The 24,367-nt window shown below is 43.7% G+C and overlaps 1 protein-coding gene across 1 annotated transcript in view; it reads right to left on the reverse strand.

Annotated features, from left to right (window-relative positions):
• The window catches only part of GLG1 (golgi glycoprotein 1), a 77,440-nt gene that overhangs the window by 36,746 nt on the left and 16,327 nt on the right, over positions 1-24,367 (reverse strand). The window contains exons 2-3 of the mRNA XM_050311146.1: positions 5,348-5,380; positions 3,154-3,240 (exon numbers count right to left, since the gene is read on the reverse strand). Coding sequence (XP_050167103.1) covers positions 3,154-3,240; positions 5,348-5,380 — 120 coding nt within the window. The remainder of the gene's footprint in view (positions 1-3,153; positions 3,241-5,347; positions 5,381-24,367) is intronic.

The following is a 24,367-nucleotide window of genomic DNA, read 5'->3' on the forward strand; positions in this document are numbered from 1 at the left end:
CAACCAAGAAGACTTGTAGAAAAAATGCTAGTTTGGCAAACCTTTATTTAGAAAACTGAGGATATTACAACATCACTAAATCATACTTGGACCCCCATTAGCCACCTGAACTTGCACAGTATAAGATTTTGGCTAGAGGTGAGACCGATTCAAAAGTCAGTACTATTTACTGAATGGTTTATAACTTGCTGGGAGCCAAAAATTACTATAAAGGAAAATCCTCATCAAATTCATTTCTATCAGGCTCTTGTAGGAACCGATTGCTGGTACCAAACCATTTTACTCAGTAGTCTAAAAAAAGTAAAAATCACTGCTAACCAGAGCTGAAAGCTGTGCAGGGATTGGAAGAGCAGCATACAAGAAGAGACAGGTCCCCAATAGAAATCACAGCCTGCACTGCTCAGGGAAGCAGACAGCAGGGCCAAAACCGTCACCTTTGGAAGCAAAAGATGCAGGCAGTTTTGACAGCGTCTCTCCAAAGGCAGGGGAAAACATGGTTACCTATCAGCTAAGGATGGTCCCTCGGGGAATGCTGCCACAGGAGCAGTGCAATGCCTGGCTCCGAGGAGCACTGAAACCCCCCAGCTCTTTAACCCTGGTGAGCCCGTGCTGAAACACTCGCCCGGTTCTGTGGCCCCTGCTGAGAACCCACAGCCTGCAGAGACAACTCGGGGCAGCCAGACACTGAAGTTCAGTGGTGACAGGTTTGCAAGCAAAAGATACATGGGCTGACTCGATTACATCAAAGATTTGCTCCTGTAAAAATACTGAAGGGCTTCATCAATCTCAGGGAAGATCTGTGGCAATCAATAATCCAGGCGGGTTCAGGTAACAAGCAAGAGCAGGGCTGAGGGAACGGGCAGGGAACCATTTTATCTGCTCTCAAATACCAAGCTGGAATATTTATATTGGAAATTTTAAAAAATGGAGAGCTGTCTCTAGGAAGATATATTCTAATTCAAGCAAGAATAACTCAGGGCACCCTGTCACAGACTCACACAGGTCAGACTAGATGAATAAAACAGATCTCTGCCTCAGCTTATGAGGCCATTACTTTCTATGTAGCAAATAAAACATACAGCATTTTAAACATCATTACTTGGAGGCAGATGGAGGTTGGTAAAACATTTTATATTTAATCTAAATAGCTATTAGAAAAACACAGTTACTAAGGTCACTGTAATTGTTATAGATAAGGCATAAAATACATTTTGAAGTGAAAACACATATGATTCATTGCAGGGTGAAGGGGAGAGAGTTGAGCAAGTGCTCTCTGAGAAAGCTGCATCTTTGGTTTGGCTCTACTTCAGCTCAAGCACCGTGAGCCAAACCAGCACACAATGGCAACGTGCTGTTTTGGGAAGAGCCTGGCTCTGGAAACAGCCCCAGAGCTCCACGGCCTGAGCCAGTGAACTGCAGAAGAGACCAAGCCATCATGTTATTGCCAGGCCACTTCTGAAGCAACCACTGTTATCTGGTAGCCAACTTTCATTCCAGGTTAAAGCTCTTGCCAGAATTTATAAAAAACACAACAGCTGGGGAAAAAAAAAAAGAGTTGAAATTTAAATCTGTATTTAGCTGATAAAATTAAAAGGTGCACTTTTCAGAACATACCCAGTTGGGGCAGTCACCATTTCCCAAATGACTAGAAATTGCTCCTCCAGCTGTATTCTGTTCTTAATGCAAAGCAATACTTAAAATCAGAGCTCAGTCACCCAGCAAAAAAACCACCTACCTGTTAGTGGGAATTAAAGAAAAATATTAGTAGGTTAATACTATATGTGAGTAGTATATGCCCACTATGTTTAAACAGTGTTGTAGAAATACCTTTAAAAAATATGAGTGGAATGGTTTATGTACCTGCCCCAGTATTAAACACCAGATCAAACACATACAGTTATTTTTCCTTACCTTTTTTAACTAAAAATTACTCATGAAATGGCAGAATATTGGTAGTTCATGTCATCATTCACCACAATTACAAGAGGAACACTTGTGGTTAATGTACAGCTAAAATTTTGTACATTCTTCCCACTGCTTTTAGAGGGCATCGTTTACAGCAATGCCAGACTGTCCCCGTATAAAAGTGGTAATTAAACGGACTGTTAAAAGAGCATTTTCAAGAATGCCTCGGCTGTAAAAATTCTGCAGCAGCCATATGACATAAACCAGAAAAATACAGTATTTTCTGTGATCACAAAAAAGTGGGATCCAACAGATTTGGCAGCTTTTGCTTTGGGGAACTACCAAACTCCAAACACAGCACAGCCCTGTGATGCAAGCTGCTTCCTTCCACTGTTTCATCTTCCAGCCTTCTTGTAATAATTATTTTCTTGATCTCTCCTTACACCAAACGATTTTTTTAAAAAACACAAGTTTATGGCCACGTTAAATTACATTAGTGGATATACAAACAAGGTCTTTCAGAGCATGGCTTAATGACTGAATTCAGTCAGCTGAAGCCTGTCCTGCTGCAGAGAGCCTTGCTTCCACTGCTTCCTGAAGTCTGGCTGAAAACCACCCCAAACACAGGGAGGAGAGCTCAGCTCAGCCAGTGCCTGGGTGGCTGAGTGCACAGCCTGCAGAGCTCCAGCACGAGCACGAAATGATTGATCAACTCATCTCTGAAGCTGGACCAAGGTATGTTGATGCTTGAGATACAGAGCATCAACTCCTCGTGCAACCTAAAAAGAAGAAGTTCCAACAGAGTCTCCTTGGAGTAACTACACTTTGAACCTTGAAGTAATAGAAGTTGATTCATCATTTGATGCCTGTGCAGTTCTCCTTTCTGCCAGCGTGACACAGTCCAAAACCAGCCTTGGGCTAAATTCACAGAACCCCTGCTACACCAACACTGTTACAACTGTCAAACTCTTGATAGAGAGGGGGCAAATCCAATCCACGACAGATTCCTGACAGAAGTTCTGGTAGGAGCTGACAGGTTGTTAGTTCAGCATTTCTTTCTGCCACCCCTTTGCCTGGTACCACTAAGGTACTTCAGCAAGGAGACTGAATTATTTACCGGGAGTGATTTGGCACATGAGACAAGAGCTTCCCCAGCCCCAAATCATCATTCCCACACTAATTCATTATCACAAAGACATGAGAAGGCCTCAGTGCCCCAGCAGCAGCCGTGCCCTTCTCCTGCCTTACCTCAGCAATAGTGGACTTGCAGACTTCTCTGGCCACCGATTCAAACTTGGGGTCTGTTGTCAGGTTCAGTTTGTAGTTCCACAAGAGCTGTGGAGACAGCATTTGTAGAAAGGGGGTTTAAGAGCTTCCCATTGGGAATGACAAACATTTTACTTCAGAAAACAATGAAACATCGTTTATCCCCGTCCTTTTCCAGTGCAATGATCAATGTAAAGTCTCCTTGACAACAACTTGGTCCCTTCACTCCTGCAGTAATTTTCTCACACTGAATAAATTCAGGCTGTCAGAAATCTCTCCATAAGGTCATGAGCTGACTCATTAAAAGGATATATATATTGCATGAAGACTGCTTCATAACTGAAAGGATAAAACAATGAAAGCTGTAACTTGCTACCTGCTGCACATTTAGCAGTGTCTTTAGCCCACCACATCTTTCTGTGCCATGGATGTTTCAATTACACACAAAACACCAGGAAAGCACAAGGAAGCATTTTCTCATCAGCTCCAGGAGGATGGAAGCACAGAGAGAGAATCAAAATCAGAATAAACATAACTGCACCATCTTCCACACTTCTTACCATAGTTCTGTAGCTGTGAAAAATTAAAAACGAGATGATGGAAAACTAAGGTGTTTCAGATGGAGTAAGTTGTAAATACGGAGATTTAATAGATAAAAGTGAATAAACAGGGAACCTGTCCTCACAGAGTGCTGTAAGGCCTCTCCCAGCCAGAATCAGAAGTACAAGAATGAGGGCACAAGATGAGAATACATTTGTAATCTCCAGCTTTGGAGAGTCTCAAAATGAGCTGCTCTCCAAATGAACCTTCCCACAGATAGAAGGAAGGTGAAACTTGGAGCTTAAAACTCCTGATTGTAGCACTAGGCAGCATTTTCCAGTGGATCATCAGCAGTTGTGCTATCAAAGACTGCAGAGAGAGGCAAAGAAAACATTTGGACACGAGACACTTCTCTGTAGTCTCGGTTTTTATCATCCCACTTCAACTTCTGCCTGGGAAAATGAGACTTTGCCCATGCTTCCTATTTGTGAATGGTTTCCATAATCCACATGCACCCAGCATTTGCCTTGTGGCAGAGGTGCTGTCATTTCATCCAGCACAAGAAAGGTCCAGCTTTGACTTCTAGAACTCTCAATTTTAGTTCATTCAGGTAGTTTCTGTTGGCACTCTTAAATGTCAGGCAGATACATTTTAACTACTGGAGTTTTCTCTTTTTCAGAAAGACTTAAACAGAAACATGTTGTGCCCTTCATCTGATCCAACCCTGCACAACAGAGAATTACAGCTGCCAATGAAGTCAGGCAGAGCAGTACTAAAGGTTAATTTATAAGCACAGTTGGAAATTACTAGTTGTACAGCATGGCAGGTTTCATCTCTGGAATATATCTTGCAATAATAAAGCGAAATACAGCTTCTCAAGCATCCAAAATCAAGACTGTCACTGAGGCATGCACTTGTCTGTCTGTGTTCAGGGCTAGCCAAGCAATTAGGGATCTTGATATGGTGCATGCTAACAGAGTGCAGATGAGAGAAACCCAAGGAAACTAATAATACCAACCTTAGCAATGACTTTTTTATTCTCTTTTTTTTTTTTTTTTTGAGTCTTGGGATTTGAAGAGTCAGCTTGACAGCCTGAAAACTGGCTAATAGTTTGCTCACTGTTAAACACAGCGCTGAGAGGAAATCTGTTCTAAAACCAGCCAACTGTCTCAAACTGCTTCTAAATATCACACCCCCACAGCACTTTCCAAGTGAGTCTAAGAATTTAGCAGCTGTGAAAGTAATACAGAAGGTGTCACCAGCTGAAATTAAGAATTTAAATTCAGTACTGCTCACATCTTCTCCAAAAGGAGCACATCACATTGCTCCCAGTCACTCACGGGAACCACCCCCCCAGCATCAACCAGGAACCACGTCTGCTGTCCTCCTCTGAGACACAAGTGCAGTTTATAAATGAAATATGTTCCTCTCTGAAGTCTCCAGTAAGACCACAGTGGCTGTACTGGGTTAAAGAAGTCACCTTGTGTTTTCCTCCATAGGCCAGCACAGAGACCCAAACGTGTCTCAGTTAATACCTTTTGCAAAGTCCCAAACTGTGCAAAACACCTCAGGTTGGTGAGGGACAGGAGGTGCAAATGCCAAAGAAAGAGACCGAATAAAACAAAGCAATACTTACGTGATTGCAGTCTGAGGAGATTTCATTATCTGGCTGAAAGGAGAAAAAAAGCAGTGTCAGTTCACTACTGATGGGATGCATTTAACAGAGAGAAGAATCTAAACTTACAGAAACTCCTTACAGTCATCTCCTTTCCACTATAAGAACCAATCTGACACAATCAACAGGAAATTTTAAAAGCTGTGTATAAAGAGTGATGACACCAAATTATCAAAAAGATAGACTAACAGGTATTTTAGACACAATGCTGTCTTAACCCTACAGAACATAAAGAGCACAAGAGTAGCAGCATTTATGTAGATGCTGCAAAAACATTATGAATGTGCTGGCACTTGTCCCAATTGCCCGAAGTAAGAAGGCAAAAAAAAAAAAAAAAAAAAAGCATCTGTGGGAAAACAAAGATGCAGCAGCAGAGTTTTAAAGAAAAATAAGTAGGAGAAAGGCAGGGCTCACTTCCCTCCCTCCCCCAGACCAAAACGTTCACATTCCCCATCTGAGAAGCAGTGTCTTTAATTTCAGCTGTACAAAAAGGAGCTGGTTGGAGGCAGCCCTGAGATCTACACCTTCAACTGGGAGAAACTGGTAACATCTAGTGTTCACACACCATTTCAGAATATTCACTGTGTTCTCCCAGGGAGCTCCTTCAGAAGGAACTCTGGGCACGAACCATCCCATCCTCCTTTCAGCCTGAGTAGCTCTCTCACCATGAGGAGTTCCTTGAAATGGTTAATCATACAAATCTGTATCCCCTCTCCATAGCAGAACAGCACAAAGGCAGGACAAAATCACCTGGCCATCACACCCGCACTAAAAACATCAACCCTGAGTCACAAAGGCTCTGCTTCCACTCATATTTAAGATGCCAGACGTGCTTGGAGAGTCACAAGACACTCCAAGCTTACACACATCACTGACACTAACACGTTAGACCTCAGGTATCTGCCTTAAGAGAACCAGTATTCCATCAGTTTGGGAAGCAAGCAGAGCTTCTCACTGCACAATGTGCTACACCAACACCTGCACCACTGCTGCTTCAGAGAGCACTGGCACAAGTGAGGAAAGCAAGCATGGAAAACGTTTCCAAGTTCTTAATTACAGCCATTATTTACTAAAGCACTTTTATTTTGTGTAGTAGAAGTGGCAGAAATCACCTCTTCACTTTGAACATAAAAAATGGTACCTGAAGGACTCCAGTAATTAACTGCAGTTTAGTCAGACTGACACGATTTAAAACCTATCTCCCAAAGTAATAATAAATTTGAAAATTAGAATATCAGCTTGTTTTTCTTTTTTTTAAAGGCTAGCAGATGCCTGCTGGTTATCCTCAGACTGCAGAACCTGCTTCTCTCAACTGAAAACTAAGATGCCATCCAGACTGCTCTATTTTAAAGTACCCTCTAAGACCAACACTACCATGGCTTATAAGGTGCATTTTCCTTAATTTTCTGCACCCATCCTGTATCCTTCAGCAACAAAGGTTTCAGGCTAAAGTAATTTCAAAAGCTGAGAGGCAGAATGCCCTCCACTGAAGTTGTTGTCTCAGTCTTTTAGTCAAGGATAGCTTCTTTATAAAAATGTATAGGCTAGCAATGGAGTTCTCCTCTAGAGAACAGGACTTACGAACACTCTGCAGGCAGAAGAGTTCGTAAGGGCCAGAGAGAACTCCCCCAAAACCCTTCTGGGTCATTTCAATTATTTTTGTGTCCTCCAACCTGGTAACCTTTGCTTCAGATCCACCAAAGATTAAAACTCAGGTTTTTTCCTGGAACAATGAGCCAAAGAAGATAACAGTAACTTGGGTAGCTTAAACAAGCTTTTCTTGAAATACACAAAATAAAATCCTACACACTGAAACAGGAGCCTTCCCTGTGCTCTGCAGGAAACAACACTGTGATCCTCCTTTCCTCTCACCACTGCAAGTGCAGGAGTGGTGGGTTCAGTGGCAATACTGCCCTGCTTCTCCATATTTAAGTGAACCAAAAGGAGAAAAACAATCCTTTTATCTTTTGCCTGATAAACTGCAAGGCTGAGTTTGAAGAAGGGGGGAAAAATTCTCCCCAGAGCACCCCACATCATTTCTGCCTTGCCTGTGGCCCTCCGTCCTTCCAAAGAGCAGCACTTCCAGAACAATATGCCTGTGTGGCAAGAGTCAGGAAAAAAAGGTACGTTTCAAATTACCACCAGGAGAAGTTGAAGAGCAAGAAAAGCTGCATTGTGTGAGCCCCACATGGTGAGCCAGAGGAACAGGGATGCTCAGAGAACCTGGGGGGCAGGGGGAGAGCAGCCCAGAGCAGCACCACATGCTGGGAGAGGAAGCTGATGGCAAGGACATTCCACTGATGAGCCAGGGAGAAGGACTCCTCTTACATCTCCCAACTGAAGGATTAAAAACAGCCTTTACAAAAAGTGTATGTGCCTCTGGGCTCACAGAAGCTTTTGCTGCTTAGCAGCTTCGGTGGGAATACATTGCCTCCCTTTGCAGTTCCCTAAAAAGCTCTCCCAACTCCGTCACGCACTAACACTCACATCCCAGAGCAGGAACATCACTTCCTACCTCCCAGGAAAAGCAGCGTTTAGAACAAGTACCAGCTATAACCTGAGCAGAAAAAGCATTTCCTTCCATTCAACCACAAACAGCCACAAATCCCACTGCATTATTATTGTGAACTCCACAGAGAAATTCAAAGGTTTGCATCAAGTCATATCGCCACCAGACTGCAGCGTCACCAGCGTTGTGTTTAGAAGTGCCTTTCCCATCCACCGGGTATCAGCCTGCTGAAAGAAGCCACGACAGTCATCCATCCCTTTCTACACCTCTGCTTGGGCAGCAGTACAAAACTAGGTCAATACTGTACAGCAGGCAAGCAGCCCACCACCACTGCCCAGGCTCAAGGGGGCAGGGGGTTGGATCGAGATGAGCTTTAAGGACCCTTCCAACCCAAACCATTCTGTGATTCTGTGAAACTCAAGGTCTTGGGAAAACTCTCTGCAGGGATTATTTGAATCTCCAGAATTAAGATTCCTTTCCTTCCATGCAAAAGCCATACAAATAGAAGAGTCTGAAGTCAACTGCCCAAGTGCCTTAATTCCCTCCTGAGAATTCAATCCCTCCTGAGAGCAGAAGAGGGGATGTTGGCAGACATTTCCACTGTTCTATTAAGGCAAGAGTAGCAGTGCACTTGCAGAACCAAGCATACCTCAAATACTAACTTTGGATAATCTTCAGGGCATTGAAAACAACAGACCTTGGACCTGCTCAGGCAAAAACCACCGAGAACCAACAAGGAGCAAACCAGCAAAATAAAAAGGCATTCGGCTTGTGGATGGGAGGAACCCAGTAGATGCTCTCTCCCTAAATTCAAGAACAGATTGCAATAGGATCAAACAAGTCAGTTGGGAAAGTTAATGAAAGCAGCTACATTCCCATGAAGGAGAGGGTAGGCAGAAGTCCAGGCAGACTGTGGGTGTTCCCCAGATTACTGCACTGTCACACAGTTGATAATACTACAGAGCACAGTGCACACAGACACGGTACAGGCAGCTCAGAGGGGCTTTTCCACTTTGATCTAAACAAACACATTTATCATTATTATCTGCAGATAAATGGTAGAGCAGCCTGCTGACCCAGGAGCTTCTAATGAGGAGGCCAGCAAGTTGATAAAGGGACAATTGACTTCTTAGCTGTGTCCTTCCCACACATAATAGGAATCTTATTGCACCAAACACACCCAGCCAGGGCAGCAAACTCTCAATAAAATGATTCAGTCCGCAGGTATTAAGCTAATTAGATTTACAGCACCAGAAAACAGCACAGGTCAGATGCAAAGAGCCAGGAGAGATGAGGGTGAGCCACCCTCCTGCAAACCTGATCCCTTCCCAATGCAACCACCAGGAACAATTCTGCAGCAGAATCTGCGGAAACAGGAGGAGACAGCAGTTCCTAGGCAAGAAATCAACACAGCTTTTGTAAAAGAAAATCCACATATCACACAACTCATGCTTCAAACGTACTGAAACATCCTGGAGCTCTGTGCCAACAAGCATATGGCTACAGTAAACCGTTTTCACACATCCTGCAATCCTGAAAAAGTCATGTGTGAAAGGAAAGTTAAAACCAGCCATAATTTAAGTTCAAAACAGATGAGAAGACTTTGTAATTTAATTACACATTTAGTGAGCAATGAAAGCTAAACTTGTTAAGCCAAGCTTGAAATATTCGCTAATGCCAGTGAACTGTTAGTACTAAAAACAAACTCAGTGTTGTCATGTCAGCAAAACCCCTCCATATTTACCATCCCTGCTTTGAAAATAGCCAGTTTAAAGAATGCTACTGTGGATATATCACACACTGAAGTTACAAGCTCCTAGCTTCATATCCTTTGCTTATTTCATATAAATAATTTTTCCCACTTACAAACAGAGCCAAAGCCTGCAATGCTGCAAATCATTTAACCAAATAATTATGTCCACATTGGTTAGGGATTTGTAGTTTATGCAAACACATTAATCCAAGTTATACACAAGCACCTAACAACACAACACTGATGCTTCCAAAACATACACTGTGCTTGCCCATGCAAATCAAGCTATCAGGACCAGCAGCAATTTCTGTAGCTACCCTGCACACACAAAGCACAAGCAGCAAACCACCCCAAACACCAAATTCTGCAACAGGTTTTTTTCCACATTTTAGCCGAATTCTAGATTCCACAAAACTTTTTCACCTTGGCTGACCTTTTGTATCCTCCACGGGCATGACACCATTAAAGTAAGTATGCTTATTCAAGAAAGATAGCACAAAGCAAGATCAAGGAACCCCAGCACAACATGTGTGTCCTTCTGGCTCAGCAGCCACAGAAAAAGGAGCCAAGGATGAAGCAGGCCTTGTTCACTCATCCTTTGAAGATTCCTGTATTCAGTATCTGCTTCAAACACCAAGAAAGCTCAGCAAGTCCTATTCTTTCCTATCCAGCTTTGATAGGAAGTCAATAGAATTTTAGTAATTGTCATGTTTTCCTTGTTTCACCTTTGCTTGACACTCAGCAAAGTCCTCAGCAGGCTGCGTGCCTTTCCTGCACAGCAGAGACCCCTCCCTGGGCAAATCCCAAAAGCAATAAAATCATAGAAAACGCTCAGGTTTTAATTCCAGTGCCTCAGAAGTGACCACAGACCAGGGTGCAGTCACAGGAAAAACACCAGTTCCATTCCCCTCACCAGGCTAACACCTTTGCAGGTTGTTCCTGGCCAGCAGGTCCCTGTGTCGAGCTGGCTGTTCCCACCCATGCAGAGCTGCCAGGCGGGTGCTCAGAGGCTGCACAGCTGCTCGTGCCACAGCATGAGCTATTCCTGTCCCTGCTGCTTCCATCTCCCTGCACAGGCCACTCCCAAGCCCCTAAGCCCTCTTAGCAGGGACCTTTCTCTTTTCAGTGCTGATCCACACACCAGATCGTGTTCAAACAGCCAGCACCATCAAAGGAAATTTGCCCCAGATGTTTCTGTTTCTTCTTCCCTTAGTCCCCTCTCTTCCTCCTCTTGGAGGCTTTCCAGCCAGTCCCAAGGAGTTGTGAAGCAAGACAGACCCTTAAATTACGTGTTTGCCACAAAGTTTGGCAGCACTGCTACCAGATATGATGTTTCCCATAACACTCCTCCACAACAGAGCTCTGCTACTCAGCATAGCACTGACACTGAGCTGCAGATCCCACCAGGAGCCTTCAGGATTTGCTCTTGGAAAGCTCTCTCTCAACATTAGCAAAAAACCCTCAGAGAGAAAGGCATGCAAGGACACTGACAGTGTCACAGGAGGGGCTGAAAGGAGGAGAGCTGTTAAGAGCTGAGTGGAACAGCTCATGGCACCATCCAAAACCCAGCAAATCAACAGAAGAGCGTTTGCCATTTTAGAGTTCTCTGTTATGGAGGAGCATCCCCAGCCCCAGTCAGATCACTGGGAGAGCACAGTGGTACTTCCACCTGCAGCATCAGTCAGCCCTCACATCTACTGGAGCTACACCCAGACAACTCTCACTACCTGCCTGGATGAGACTCTGCCTTGACCCCAACCAGAAACATCCCAGAACAACTGAGGAGTATTTGAGCAGAAAGGCAAAATCAACAGCATGGGCATTGGCAGTTCTGCACAGCATCTGCTGGGGGAGGCAGAGGAGAAATGAGTGGAAAAAGGAATGGAGGTCCCAACAAAATAATTCCAGTGCAACACTTAATGAAATGCTTTTATCAATTATATTCATAACCTCTTAGTAAGTCGAATTCCATCAGTTATTCTCAATACAGGGACTTCACACCTTTTGACAGTACATACTCTGTAGTACCCCATGTTGAGCTTAACTTTACAGAAAGCTTCCAAAAAGCCATGAAGAGTTCCCAAGCAAGATTCAGTTTTACACAAAATGAAAGGTTATTGTACATAGCGTGGTAAAGCCCCTGTCTCCTAAGAGGAGAATGTTGTTCTGGCCATGCTTTGCTCCTCAGAGAATCATGTTTTGGCTGCACGTGGCCTGGAACTAGAGAAATCCGTTGCAGATTGCTTTTCTACAGGAGCTAAGAAAAAAGTTCACACCAAAAGCTCCACACAGCAAAGCAGAGGAGAAGCACAGGTTTCAGAGCAAGCGCTGCTTACTCATCTCCCCACTCCCACTTGCAGCTCCATTGCACCACCACCCTGGTGCTGGAGAGTCTCTCTCACCATCACCAGGCTCCCCAGCCAAGGGCTTGTGCTTCATCAGCAGAGTGAACAATGCCCCAAACACTCAGCCAGCCAGTATTCATATCTGCCTTTGTTACTCCCCATGCAGGCTCATGACTGCAGTGTTCCACACTGAAAGCCACACAGTGCTCCCAGAGATCCCTCCCTAGGAGGATTTTCCTCGGCTCTTCCAACAAGGCACATGTGTCCCATCAATCAGGTGCCCATCCTCAGCCAGGCACAACAAGCATCTCCTGCCCATGTTCAGGGGCAGAGCAGCACTGCTTTAATCCTAACGATTTACAGTCACACATTCCACTTCCAAACCAAAATAAGACAGGAATCCAAACAGGTGGGAAGCAGACTCAGCTATTTTTAACTGCTACCAGCTATTCTATTTAGAGGCAATAAAAATCAAACACCTCAAAGAAGCCACTTCAGCCTTAACCACAAACCACAAGAAGAACAATTTTATTTTGAAGTCTTCCCTCCTTCCTTCAGGACAGTGATGAGAGCCCTACTGTTCCCCCACCACCATTTACTCAATTTTTTTAAGCATAGTAACAAAATAAACCCGGAGCTACCTCTATCATAGCTGTCAGCGTTTCAGATCTGAGCAATGGAGGCACAATTACATTTAACATCATTACTTCCAAAACATGACGGACTTTGTGCTTTCAGGAAATCTCTCCTGGACCGTGGCTGGCAGTCCAACTGCCTTACTGAGAGAGGAAATGCAATGGGGAAGTCTCCCTCAAAAGCAAGAGCAGCCTGATCACAGCCAGTGTTCAGACATCCCTAACAGCTGGATTTGAAATAAAACACTGGAATGTTCTTTAGAAGATCTGCAGGACCCCAGCACATCACTCGCTTCTTGCCTGCAGTGAGAGGCAGGTGAAGAACAGGAGCCCTGAGTCAGGCAACTCCCTACTGTTAAAATAAACCACTTCAGTTCTCCTCACACGTGAGCGTTTACCACCATCACCAACTTTATCATCCTCTCTACACGTCTGTTCTGTCACAGCACTATATTCAAAACATGTATTCACTCTCCAGTCCTCCCAAAGAAACGTCTCTGTTGAAAACTTTGTGGTTATTCAAACTAGCACATCCCATAAACCAGAGAGGCAGAAGTCAAGGAGAGGCTAATACAAATCCACTTAAGGAACAACAGGGCCTTTGTATTCCCAGTGGGAATATGTGCAAATAAGCACAAAGTGTTAACACATTTTAAGGTCTCCAGCACAGCCCACAAGGGCAGCTTGCAAGCAGCATCACCCTCCAACAGAGAATTAGGACACTGCCTCGGCAGTCCAGGAGACTTCTTCAACCCTGGATGAGTTTCCCCCACGAGATTCCTTTTGCTGGATTCTCACCATCACCCGCTGAACTCAGCAGGAAAAGTCTGTGGGCTATTTTTAGAGAGTCCTAGAAACAGCACCATGCCCTGCTTGCATTGCAGGTTCCTCCCAGACAGGAAGGGCTGCCCGCAAGATGCACATCCAACAGAACCCCTGCTCCCTGCACTGAGCTGTGCTTCCCAAATAACAGCTGGCAACAACCCTGCACCAATTCAAAGCCCTTTATTAATACAATTAGAAGGCACTCAACAGAGTTTTGAGACTCTTTTTAAAGCAGCTAGGAAGGGAGTGCACCCTGTTGTACCCACAGTTTTACAGCCCCAGTTAGCAGGTTTGTAGCTGTCCTCAGTGAGCTGGATTTTGTTAAATACAGCCTGGATCAGCTAAAAAGCACGGTCAGGATAAGCCAACTGATGCCTTAGTCACAAGGAGGTACCCACCACCTCTGACCAAGGAAGGGAAGAAATTCAAGCCAGCACAAGCAACCATCAGTCAGGTCCTCCCTCCTCGGACCACAGGAGCGAACCAACCACGAGTCCACCTGGTGGATGGCACAGTCAAGTGACAAGACGGGGCAAGACGCACCAAATGCAAGGCTGATGACGATGCTGCAGGACAGCTGTGTGACAGGGCACCCACAGTGGGTGCTTCTGCTCTTGAAGCCATGGATACACAGCCTGGGAATACCTGCTAACACCCTCCCATGGCAAACCTTTCCTTCCCTGCTCCTTGAGCCCGTCAGCAGCTTCTGACAAACAAGCCCTTTCCGCAGGTGTGGACAAAACAAGTTCTCAGTTACAGCTGCAATCACATCATACCTTGAAGCTGAGGCTCTGAACAGGAACTGAGAAAAGAGAACAATTTTTTTCTAATAATTAAAAAAATAAAGAAATTAAAAAAAAAAAAAATCACTTGTTCTCAAGTCTCAAAGGTCACAATGACCAGGAAAGCTAGACTGATGTATTAACCACTTTTCCATGTAAAACAACTATTCTGATCCACTATTTGAGTACTTTAGTTCTACTTTTAACAATAATCATCTTCCGCATTTTAATTAAGTTTCCATTTCTACCCAAAAGCAGTTTAATGCATGGAAAAGTAATTCAGTAGATAATGGCTTGCCATTTTTAAACATTATTAAAAAAAGATAGAAACATTAACATGCAAGCATTTAAATAATTACAGATCATATCAATTTAGTCAGGAAACACACCAAGCTTAGCAATAAAAGCTAAAATTAGCTGCAAATAATATCACCAAACTAGAAAGCTCTAGAAAAATTACTAGAGTGTTCAAGCAAGACTGAAATTATTCAAAGCTAAGCTTCTTGCTTATTTAAATCAATCTGCCTGGGAGCCACACAAACTGTTGTGGCAAATTGATTTCCCCAGTGTCTGGTTCTCCTTTCGTAAGAGCCACGCCAAGAAAAAGGCCAGAAAGACAAGATGAAACCAGCTGATTCACAACATCATTAGGCACTCTGCATTCAGACAGACTGTACCTCACAACATCACACCAAGGCAGAAATGTCTTGGAGGGTGAGGGTGGCAAGGCTCAGTGACTCACAGCAGGGCTGCCAGGGGCAGGGCTCAGCCACACAGCCCAGCACCACACCACAAATGCTGTTTTTCTTCTCGGACACTCAACCAACACAGCATGGCTAATACACTTTATTTTACCTCACTACCTCATTTCTGCTGTACTTCAGCAACACACATGGAGATTTTATCTGAAACAGATTTTCAGCAAACCTACCGTGCTAATGTCTACACTGATGTGAAAAACATAGCAGTGCTTCATTCCTGCATGCCATTCAAAAGGATTCTTATTAAAGCCTTATTAAATAAATGTTTAGAGCATTTACCTAAAGAATTGTGCCGGTATAAACGGCAGCACGTTTTGAAGCTGGACAGAGAAGCAATATTAAAAAAAAAAAAGTAAATTCAAAAACCCTCAAGCAGGAGCACACAGCAGTTTCCAAGATTCAACCCTTGCTCCAAGCTAAGCTCTTCTTCACCAAGGAAAGGCGTTGGAGCTTTCCTTCAGGACCCAGGTTTTGTGCACAGCGAGTGAAAGCGCTCGCTGTCTGTTCCCTTCCCACAGGGGAGCCGCATTTCATGTGAAAAGAGTTATCCAGAAACATTTACTATACACATCTGCACCAATAAGGAAATGAGTCATCAACCCACTGGCAGGCCTGATTCACAGCACCCGGCGCTCGGGCTATTTAGGAATCTGGGTAGGGAACGCAGGGGGAAGGCAGATGCAAGCCACCAGTCACTTTAAGGGGCTACATCTAAAATGCAAACGAATTTCAATGTATTTTTTTGCCTCCTTTGCTTGGGTATAATTTCTTCAAAAGCACAGGACCAGCGTGGTGTTGTACACAGCCGCAGAACTTTTCACCTGGATGAATCATAATGTTTTCTTTATGTAACTTGAAGGAAAGCAAACCCTGGATAAAATCGCTTGGCTTTTGTTCAACAGAAAAATCAACATGAATAAGTCTTTACAGCCAGTGCTAAGGCAAGGTTTCCATGGGATTAGTAACAAACTACCAAATAAAAATTCTGCTTGCCTTCAGAACATGCAAACAAAAGCCCTGTTACAGGAGCAAACCAAGTACCTCTTTCAGTTCAGCACACTGAATAAAGGATAAAAATAATGAAAACAATACACACATCTTCTTATTTAGGCTTTGCACTTCCTCACAGAGTTAGATATAGGTTTGGGTTAACCCTGGGAGAAGCCAGGGGCACTGGGCAGCAGCACACTTCCCATAGCCTGCTCTGCCATACAACCTTGGCTTTTAATGTCTTTTGTGGTTTTTTGAGAGCTCCTTTCCAAAGAGCACTAGGGTTTTTCAGCTTGAACTGCTCAGCTCAATAGTTATCTAGAGCTGTGGAGCCAAGCATTTTGTTCGAAAATTCTGACCCGTAATGGTAATTGGGAGGATTTAAAATGATACCATGGGAAGCAGCCAGGGCAGTAACAGTTCCCCTCAAGCCAAACAAAGACATTATAGCCGACTAGTTCTGCACAGATGAGCAACTTTAAAATAAATAACAAAACCCCAACAAAGCCATGTTTGATGCTGGATTCTAAAAGTGAGCTTGAAGAGCTTTTTGGAAAGCAAGGACAGTAGAAAAAAATGTCTTCCTGGTATGCAGGAGAGCCAGACACCTGCCCGCAAATCCTCCCAATTACTGTTTCCATAACTCCTACTTACAAAGCTATGAATAAAGACAAGCTGCAATTAAAAAGACTGAGCACACCTACAGCTTCTCTGCTAATAATGACAGAGAGCAAATAACGGGGGAGGGAGGCAGAGGGGAGAACAGCAATAGGCTCGTCACTGCCACAGCTCCGTACCAACACACCCCGCTCCACGCAGGACCACCTCGGTATCGCTGCTGAGCAGTTTTCATCTGTCACAACACGGGAATTAAATCAACAATTCAGCTGCTCTAGAAACAGCTGGTTATTCTGTCTCAGCACTATTCCTGACAAACAGCTAAATCAATGCCAAGGCTCGGGAATACAGACCTACAACCCAGAGCAGGCTGGAAGGGCTGCAGGCGAGCACTCGCGCTGTCTTCCTGCTACAACTGAGTTTGCAATCATGTCTAAAAGAGAACTTCAAAGTTTAAGTATTCGGTGGGCAACAATTTGCACTTGATAGCAAGCACTTCATTTTAGTCTCTGTTCAGTGGGGTGGTCTCAGTACTCACACACTGTTAAACTATTTGAAGGTACACACTGAAGGAAGGCTTTCCTGCCATCTGAAGCCCAGTTGTGACCAAAGAATAAACCTGGCTGCAAATCTCTGGTCTCTGCAGGCAACACCCAGTTTTCAGGATTAGTTCCAGTATCATGATGGCAAAGCCCAGACAGTCCTTGCTGAAGAACCTGGTAATGTGGGGAGATTCTTTTGTCCCGACCAATAAGCAGAATAAAGATGTTTTCCCCAGTGGATAACACTGTGGTTTGCATGTCCCCAGAAAGGTCCTGGCGTGCTTCTGGGGGCATTCAGGGGAAAGGTGGCAGCTTTTCCCTCAAGTAAGCAGTTTTCCACGTGTGAGCGTTCAAATCCCTTGCATGCAGATTTCTATCTGAATGATAAGTAAAAAAATGTTGGGATAGTGCAACTTTCACAACAAGGGGAGATCTGGTCGACACTGCAACCAAAACCACCTGTTTTGGTTTCCTGCATTGTCCTTAAATACCCTTGAGGAGTTCTTGCTCAGGGTGAGAACTGACTCTGCTGCCCGAAAAAACTTGTCAAACTCCATACAAAAGGAAAAGATTCTCCCAGGACAATTTTTGAGGAAAGATAAACCCCAGAAAACCAGAGATGTCAGATCTATCAAACAGATCTCCACAAACAAGTCACATATTTCCAAGTGACATCAAGAGTTAGGAGCATCCCTGACTGGTGTGTGTGAAGAAAGGATGCTCATCCTGGTACTGCAGCAACTGATACCATCTCTTAGGTGGGAGACACATATGACTACTTTTCTATTTTTAGTGCAAATTAAATCTTAGCAAAATATATCCTAAAAGTGAGCATTCAAAACTCCAGTGGAATCTTTTGGGTAAGAGCCCAAATGTGACATGACAAGAGTTTGAGGACTCTAAAAAACAAGAGCAGATGGAGAAGGAACTCAAGAGCAAAATCTTCCCCAACACCTATTCAGCATTCAGAGGCAATCCTTAGGGGTTTTCCAACCCCATAACGATTGTAAAGCTATCACAATTTACATTTTCAATAAACAACATTTGAACTCAGATGGCCCAGTAAGGAAGAGACATGACTTACACAGTGAGAGCAAGATTATAAAATCATAGAATAATTTTGGGCTTATAAAGGTCATTTAAAGATTTTCTTTTTTTTTTCATTTGTGTGCATTTTTCTCAGCAGCATTTTGAAACAGGCAGCTCATGGTGAGTGCCAGGCTTGGCACTGAACCACGAATGGTTCAGTGCTCTCTGCCCAGGCTGGAGAGCGTAGCATTGTATTACCTCCATCCTCTCTGCCCTCCAAAACATGGAGCAAGGACAGAAAAGCCTTAGAGCAAATTAAGAACTGCCATGATCAGACAGTTTTCGTTTAATCACAGCACAGGCCTTCAAAAAGTAACATTCTCAGGCTTCTTGAAGCCTGCAAAATTGAATTTAGTAAATTTAGGTCTACATTTCTAACTGTAACATAGCATCTACCAGACTACCTGAGGCAGATTAACAAGGATATTTTTATAACGGATAATACAGGAAATTACCAAACTAGCCTTAACATTGAGGTCAAGAGGAGAATACTGAGGAATAACTTTAATTTTCATCAATTTGTGCACAAGAAACACTCATCCTTCTACAAGACAAATCCCAAAACAAATACAAAATAAAACATTTAAAGAATTACCCAGCTAAGGTATTCTCTTCTCTACAGGACCAGTGAGATCACCAATCTCAAATCCTGGGAGCAGCTCTTACCGTAGGAAACCAAAGAAGGCACAAACCTGCAGGGAAGTTACACTTGCTGGCTGAAAGGACAGCTTGGCTGACTCTCAACAGGGTAATTTTTATAAATAAAAAAATTCCCACTGTGCCAGAGTGGCTGCCAATTCTTCAGGCAAATTGGATGAGAAATGGGAGTGAATTGCAGATTAATATAAGGAAATCTCAGGACCTATTCAGAAGCCTTCACTGTACAGCACACACACCTTCCTGTGCCAAACACGCTGTGTGGCAAAACAGCTGGTTTGTTCCACATCAGTTATATCTGTCACTACATTTTAGAACCCAAGACTTGCAAACCCAGTATCTCACAGGCAACCAAGTCATCAGAAACAAGCAACAGCCACAAGAGAGCCCCTACACCCAACCCAACTCAACCTGCTGTGAGAAAGGCTCTGCTCTGCTCTGACTAAGCTCCCAGGCTTGTTACCACAAGAACCTGCTCTGTAGTTTCCCACAGATTCACACATTTGCAAGTAATTGAAGACATCCAAGGCTTCTGTCCATTGGAACTTGCAAAGCTGCCTGTCAGAGTACAAGCAATGCGACCCCATTTCAGTGACTGACGATGGTCCTACTTCCTCAAGTAGCCCGTTGTTATTGCACAAGACAACAACGGCCCTCAGAAAACCCAGCTGTTCCACTTCTCCTTGCAACGCAAAATTGGGAAGATAAAGTATTATTAGAGCATGTATCCTTCCCTTGTGCTTTCCAGTGAAGTGTCCTTCACCAATCCCAGCCCTCCTGCTCTTAAAGAAGGGCCAAACAAGGATAACCTGCTGAACACGCATCCATCCGCAGCAGCAGGAAAACGAGAGCTCTGCAGCCACACAAATAAAAATGGCTTCTGGAAACCAAGACTAATTGTGGTTTCCTTTTAGAGAAGGGGGAGGTTGGTGCAACATGCCTTGTCTGGTCTAAGGAGCCAAACACTAGCTGCTATTTTCAGCTCAGCGAGTTTTACAATCGCTTAAGTCCGGCTTCGGAATTGGAGGAAGAGATGCAGCCTGGAAACACCAAACACCTGGAACAGCAAACTTCCCCACACTTCAAACCCAGAGCAGACAGTTGCACAGACCTGGCACTAAGTTTGCTGAGTTTTTGCAGTCAGGCACCCTCTAAGACCCGCAGGGAGTTTCCCACCCGTTTCTGGGCGCCTGCCTCCTGCAGGGACTGCTGCGCAGCGGGAAACCCTGTCAGGACACGCGAGACCTTACTAATGCAGGTGGGGCTCACCGCTGCAAGCCAGTTCTTACTGCCCCTCGAGATAAGCAAATCAGAGTTAATCCAGCCATTATTCGAACTGGAGACTTGATCCTTCTTCCTCATCTTCTATTTACGGTTTTGGAAGCAGGATTAGCGGAGCGAGGCTTTACACTGTAAAGACAGTAGAGCCAGGAGGTGTGCAGTGTTCAGGCTTCACACAGCAGCACCAGAAAGCAAGGTGCCAACAGGCAGTTTGCTGAAATACTTTCATTCTTCTCAGGCAGATTTATAGTATCTTCTGAAAAAAAAAATGAAGTACAATCTATGCAAGAACACCCTTGAATTAAAAAGTAATTCACGCTGAGATTTTTCAGAAATCTTTCTTTTTAATTAGGCTCATTAACTGACTCCATGCTAATTTGAGCTACAGGTTTTTTACAAAACTCATTTTGTTACTACACAGCTAGCACAAAATTTCAGGCAGATTCCAGCCCCTTTTGCTGGTGCTGCAGTTTGGTGGCACTTAGAAGGGGGCAGTTTAGGAGTGCCCACACACACTTACAGGTGACAACCTGCCCTGGGACAGTTCAGAGAGCTGAGTCTGCCTAAGTTATTAACTCTTTGAACTGACTGACACAACTGAAAGTGATTTTTTCCTACACTTGAAAACAGACCAAATTCTGTTGACAATCTGATGTTTCAACATCGTTCTCTCACAAAGCTTAACTTTTAGCTGCATTTTGGCAAAGGGGTTTTGAGCACTTATTTTCTTCATTTTTTCCATTTGAAATTTGCCTGGTTTGCACAAAAGGTCTTTCTCTTAACTGCCAGCACTAGAAACAAGTAGCGATCCGAAAATCAAGTGGGGTTTTATTGTCCTTTATAGAGCTTGTGCCAAAATGTCTTACTAAATCAGCTGTTACAATCATTACTAATAGGAAATGTTGGCACAAAAATGTTGAAGAGGAAAAATAAGATGTTTTGTGACATCAAAACAAGCAGATGCCTCAAGGACAAAGGCACAATCTCACTTTCTGACCAGAGCTTTACTAAATTAATCATCTCTACCCGTTACATCAAAGCCACTTTCTAAATATAAATCATACAGCAGTATTTAATGAAAAAACAAATTTTAAGTGATGACAAGCACCAATAAATATGCTAATTTCTTCATTTACTTGGCACTTGTAACACTGGTACAAAGAAGTAAGTTACTTCACAAAACACTGCAGCTCCTCCAGGGAAATATCTGGAGTAGCTCATCTGGGCTGTTTTCACCACAGCCAGTTTTGGTGAATCAGGCTGTAAGTGCACTCAAATGACTCCCCACACGGGGCAACAAGCATCAACACCACAAATTAAAACCTGCTCTCTTTAAAGTGAGACAAAGGAGCCGTTTGACAGCAGGTTGCAGTAGCTCTTTCTCCAGAGGGAACCACTCCAGACAGTGCTGGAGCTTTAGCAGATGCCGGGGATTTCCCAGCCTAACACATATTAGCACTTTGTATTTGCAATCCTGATTTCCAGCACCAAGCAGTTAATTTGCATGTTAATTAGAAACAGGTCACCAGAAAATTGCACCAGACAACCTTTCTGTATTGACTGGAAAGGACAAGGAAGCATTTCCATAAAGTCTCTACCCCTCTTTCAAGCACATTTCCATCTGCCTGTGAGCCACCCAGAAGTTCACAGTAAAGCGAGGTGCTCCTTTTGTTGACTGAGCATACATTTCAACACTTGCCTATCTCAGATCTGAAGAACTAAAACTGGTTTAATATCAGACATCTTTTGAGACTTGCAAAACAAATCTGCAAGTCTGAGCAAGGTTAGAGGAAATAATGGCAAATTAGCCTAACCAGAGAGCCTCATTTTACCACAAAATACAAAATTAAACAGAATTAAGTCTGAAAGCAAACCATTGTTAGAGTATGCCAGAGTGAAGCTTAGCAACAGGCTAGGTGTGTGCAGCTCTGAAGTCTGCACATTCAGGCAGTTCTGCTCAGCAGTCACATTCACAGGCAAGGGCAGGATTAAGAAGAGAGGAGGCGGCGAGGAAAGGAGGTGTTACAACTACCTGTAAACACACTCTGCAGCATCCTTTCTCTCTGAACCTTCTTTTATACACTAATACTCGTAGCATTATGCTTAAATCAAAAGCCCCTTCAGCTTAGTTGTAGAGGTCTTATGTTGCCAAGTCTAATAAAACTCAATTATCGCTGCTGTTTGTCATACATTAGACTCACTGGCACCTCAGCTTCGGAGAATTCATTTTATTTTCTCCAGAACCTCCAAGATGGATCACTTGACATTATCAGACAATAACTGTATGGTTTCAAAGCCGAGAGTAATACCATTGCAAAGCTGCACCTCAGTTTAACACCACACTGTAACTTCAATTTTCAGTTGATATTGCAAAGTCATAGCCCACGGGCTCGAATTAAGACTTACATATGTTGAGGTTCACGTGCATCTTCTGTCCTTCTAACAGGCACACTTAAGACTTGTCTAAGAAGTCTTGCCCAGCTCCTTGACCATTCTGCCTGTGGGACCCACCTGCTGCTCTGGAGACAAAGCACCACAGTTCAAACCAGGCTCAAGAATCCACTCCTGCTGCACTCCTGACAATCCCCATCCATCCCCTGCTCCTGGTTCATCCTGAACACCATCACCACTGGCACTGTTTGAGGAGCTGGGCTGTCTGAGTTAAGGGTTCATTCAGCTGTGGGTCCACCCTGCAAACCTGCTGTTCCCTCAGGAATCCAGTTCACAGCTCGGTCCTGACAGCAGCTCAACTGGCTTAACCCTGCACACAGCATCGAGCTGTGGCACAGGAGGCTCCTCGAGCACTAAAGCTCCCCAGATGTGGCCCAGGATATCCTTGCAGGAGATTATAAAGCAGCTGTGAGATCAAGGAAATGATTTTCTCCCAACGCAGCTGGCTGCAAGGCTCTCTTTCATGTTTAAGAAGCACCAGCTTTTGAACTACTTGCAGACAGCCCGCAAAGGAGCCTGCACACAGCAACACATTCAGACATCCCATTTCAACACTGAATTAAGCAGATTTCTGAACACAACCATCAATACACCGAGCTGTGGACCACCAGCTGAGTTGTCTCTTTAATAATACTTCCATCAATGAACACAATTGCCAGTAGATGACCCATTAATAAGAAAACCCGTTTGTTTCAAGAACCTCAAAGGTTGAGGAAAATGTAAAATTCTATTATGTTATTTGCTATGAAACGACAGAAAATTAAGCAGTAAAGGATGAAAACCAGGTACAATTACTGTGTTAACTCATCACTTTTGCTCCCAGGAAGTCTGAATGGCTATGGTCTTTTCTACACGTTTCTTTGGAAGACATCAACCAGATATGATTTTTCACCAGCACAGCTGTTGCCATTGAAAATCCAAGCAGGCACTGAATCACACTGAGAAAATCCTTCAGTCAGGACTTGGGATCTACACTAGGAATTCACTGCAGTAAAACTACAGAATGGATTTGCCTATTCTCAAAAGATTTACTGGAATATTTGCAGGCTCTGAAGCATTTCACAGCTGTACAGCAGTTGCTCTGCCCTCAGCACAGCCAGGAGGACCAAGGTGAAAAGGGTATTAACATTAAAAAAATAAAACTCAGTATGCCCAGCAGTTAGAAACCTTGTCTATATTTGATCCCCACCTTCTTGCCACACACTAACAACAGGATTGAAGGAAAAAATCACTGTGATAACAATCATTTACTGAGGCTGTTCAATAAGAGCCCTATGAAGGCCACAAGCCAGATGAGCTTTGCACTGCACGAGCACAGAAAGCCCCAAAGAGTGATAACTGTCAAATAATTGTTAAACTTCTGCATACAAAACAAAGCTATCTTCTGCTGACCCACTATTAAGGTTAGACCTCATCCTTTCATCTCCAGCAGTGGATGAAAGGTTTCACTCCAGCTGATATGCCATGCCCACCCCTGCCTTTTTATATCACTGCCTTAGGTCATTTTGAGTAGGGAATGTGAGCTGTCATCTAAAGCCACTCCTCAGACCACTGACTTGCTAGTTAATTTTATCTCTAGTCATGCTTGAACAATCTCTTGATAACGGAACAGGGATTTTTTCCTTATTTAAACAAGAGCTGTACCAGCAATGAAACAAAGCAGACAAGAGTTAGGCACAAAAGCAACAACATTAAATGGAAGATAAGAGAACATGGAAAGCCAACTCTACAGTGACACTAAAG

The sequence above is a fragment of the Myiozetetes cayanensis genome, unplaced genomic scaffold (genome assembly GCF_022539395.1).
Source record: "Myiozetetes cayanensis isolate MyiCay16 unplaced genomic scaffold, myiCay2020 scf16, whole genome shotgun sequence".
In the NCBI taxonomy this organism is placed as follows: Eukaryota; Metazoa; Chordata; class Aves; order Passeriformes; family Tyrannidae; genus Myiozetetes; species Myiozetetes cayanensis.